The following is a 2932-nucleotide window of genomic DNA, read 5'->3' as shown; positions in this document are numbered from 1 at the left end:
TTTTCTGAGGTATGCCAAAATGTTCAGAAACCTTCAAAACGTGAAGATATGCAAAAATTTTCATTTTCGATTTTCGGCTCATTACTATAACTACCCTACAGGAAGTTAAACAAATGTCATTTTGACAATAGAAATAATAAATGAAACTCTATTAAAGTCAATCAATTCATAGAGATATGTTATAATTGAAAGTATTTAAGTGTTTTGTGCAAGTTTTTTAAGAAGTTTATATTCGAAAAGCAAAAAAATGGGAGAGCATTTGACAAGTAAATTACCGAAAGGAGCAAATTTCTTTTTCGTGATTCAAGGAATTAGATCTTTGGAGTTTCATATGACAACATCCGTGATGCACTCGTTTATGATCAATAAAATTGGTTTTGATGCAAAAGAAATGTCGGTAATTCTTCAATGTCGTAAACTGTTAATCATTTTTCTTCTTCCGCTCGGTGCATGCCTCAGTGAATCTTTTGGAAACAAATACTACCTATTACTTTTTAATTTTATTGGAATAATCATTCAACAAGCACTCATGGCTTTGATGACGATCCCGTCACTTCAATATTTAACCAAGGAATTGTATTATACGCATTTGGCATACAGTATCTTTCTGGCTTTTGTTGTCAACAGCGTACAATTCGCATTTGAGGGCAACCAGTTTCAGTTGCCAGATGAAAAACTTGCGCTGATGAAATACTATAGATCATTATACATACTACTTAATATCACCGGACTCCTTGGAAATTTCCTCGGACCACTAATAACGAAATCAGTTTCATGTCTAGGAGAAGAGGACTGCTTCGTATTGACTTTCAGTATAAGCATGCTCTTGAAAATTGCCAACGTTATTATTTTTCTAATAGGAACTCGTTATTATACCATTTTGAAACCGGTGCACACCTCAAAATATATCATCGCCTGCATATGGAACGGAATGATACGTTCAATTCAAGATCGTAAAACTAATCCTCGACCGCATTGGCTTGACCATGCAGAACCCGAATACGGAACAGAATTAGTTACCGATATTAAAACGATTTATAATATGATTATTATTTTTTGTTGCGTTCCAGTTTTCTCCGGCCTGTACAGCCGATATGTAGATGAATGGATGATCCAGGCCAGCAAAATGGACGGACAATTAGGATCTTTTAGTTTTCTATTAGAACATTACGAGTTGATGCAACCATTATTGGCGATTATAATTATGCCAATATGCGATCACGTCATAGATCATGTAATTAAACCATGGAAACTTGATAGAACGTTCAGAAGAATGATTTTTGGTGGACTGATGATATCAATTGCTTTCCTGATATCAGGAATATTGGAAACCTGCATCAAGTCACAATTGCCACCTTTGCCAACGGAGAAGGAGTTGCAAATCAGGATATTCAATGGGTTTAATTGCACAGCTGTCATTCAATCGGAAAGTCTTTCACCAGACTACCTCATAGTGAATCCTTTTGGGATGTATAGCAATAAACACGTACCCTATGACTCTCTTCATCAGTCTCAGTCTTTACATCTTTCAATAAGAGGATCCTGCTTCTCTCCAATAAATGAAACGATAGATACATATGGCGGTATTGCTATACCGGTGATGATAAGGAATGAAGATGGACAGGCGGTTGCTGATTCTTATCAAGAAACTCTACTTAAGTCTGCGTCTGGTCTACCCATCTTGACTGTCGTGGGAGCTGACATTAGGGACAACGTGGTAATCAGAGATCCATACGGCTCGGAGTTGTCAATTACTGTAAAACCAAGCATTGTTGCCGGACATTCAGTGATCAATAATCCTACCAGAACGTATGAAGTAGACGTATCGTTGTATGATTTATACTTGAATGGTGCGAAAATCATGAAACTCGATTTGGACCCAGGCGGGGTTTATTTGGTTACATTAGTCAACAGCACAGCAAGAGTTTTTGTAGTAACGAAACCGAATTCTGTGCATGTCCTTTGGATGCTACCTCAGGCTGCTGTTTTGATACTAGGAGAGATTTACTTCAGTATTACTTATGATCAATTTATTTATACTGAAGCGCCGATGTCCTGTAAGATAATTGTTGCAGCATTTCATAATTTCTTTACCGCCATTGTAGAGATTTTAATAGAGAATATAGTTAAAATTGAAGGCATAGATGTGGATCATAAACTTTATCTGCATGCACTTTTGCTTATATTGAGCATGCTACTGTTGTTTATAGTCAGAAAGAGATTTCGTGCTTTATCAACCAACAATGTTCTGTTTTAAAGACAAGACATTTTCAATGGTTATAATTAATATGTATAATATTAATACTCGCAGAAATGCATGTTTTCTTGGATTTTATATCTTGTTATACAACTAAATAACAATTATAGTAATAATTAATTTTCAAGATGTTTTTTCTGATGCTTGGTTTTATACCTAGTTGAATTGCCAACTTTTATATTCATCGCCAAATTTGTGAGCAAAATAAAAATATTTTTTAAAACTTGACCATCTTTCACTTCTTACTAAAAGATGCCTAGAAATCACAATGATAGTAGTTATAATGAATAGCAGAAATTGAAATCGATTGGTTATATACTGATGAATTCCCAACATTTGTATTTATTGCTAGATATGTAATAAACAAAATTAACTGATCTTTTTGTAAAAATCAAATCTTTAACATCCTATAAAAAGACGTTTAGATACCGGAATAAAAGAAATTATAATGAATAGCAAGAAATGGAATCAAAATACGTGAGAAATATCTGTTCCTCGTCATATTGTCTAAAAGTATCCAAAAAACATTGTTATAGTTTAATTCAGTACGTTTAAGAAAATATGCAAATAATAAAATAATTCTTATGAACATTGACTATATTATACATACGACTATATCATAATTTAATAAAATTTATTTAAAAGTATATTTCAAAATAAATTAAATTTAAATTT

At 33.3% G+C, this 2932-nt stretch overlaps 1 protein-coding gene across 1 annotated transcript; it reads left to right on the top strand.

The window, feature by feature from the left end:
- Positions 1–1126: 1126 nt before the first annotated feature.
- Positions 1127–2257, top strand: LOC113374664 (peptide transporter family 1-like). The gene has a single exon (XM_026614640.1). The coding sequence runs from the start codon at positions 1127–1129 to the stop codon at positions 2255–2257; it is 1131 nt and encodes a 376-aa protein (XP_026470425.1).
- Positions 2258–2932: the final 675 nt, after the last annotated feature.

Source organism: Ctenocephalides felis, unplaced genomic scaffold (assembly GCF_003426905.1).
Source record: "Ctenocephalides felis isolate EL2017-DRISC unplaced genomic scaffold, ASM342690v1 CF-g0.4_SCAFFOLD_01886, whole genome shotgun sequence".
NCBI classification, from domain to species: Eukaryota; Metazoa; Arthropoda; class Insecta; order Siphonaptera; family Pulicidae; genus Ctenocephalides; species Ctenocephalides felis.
Note: the sequence above shows the minus strand (reverse complement) of the source record. Positions and strands in the feature narration are given on the sequence as shown.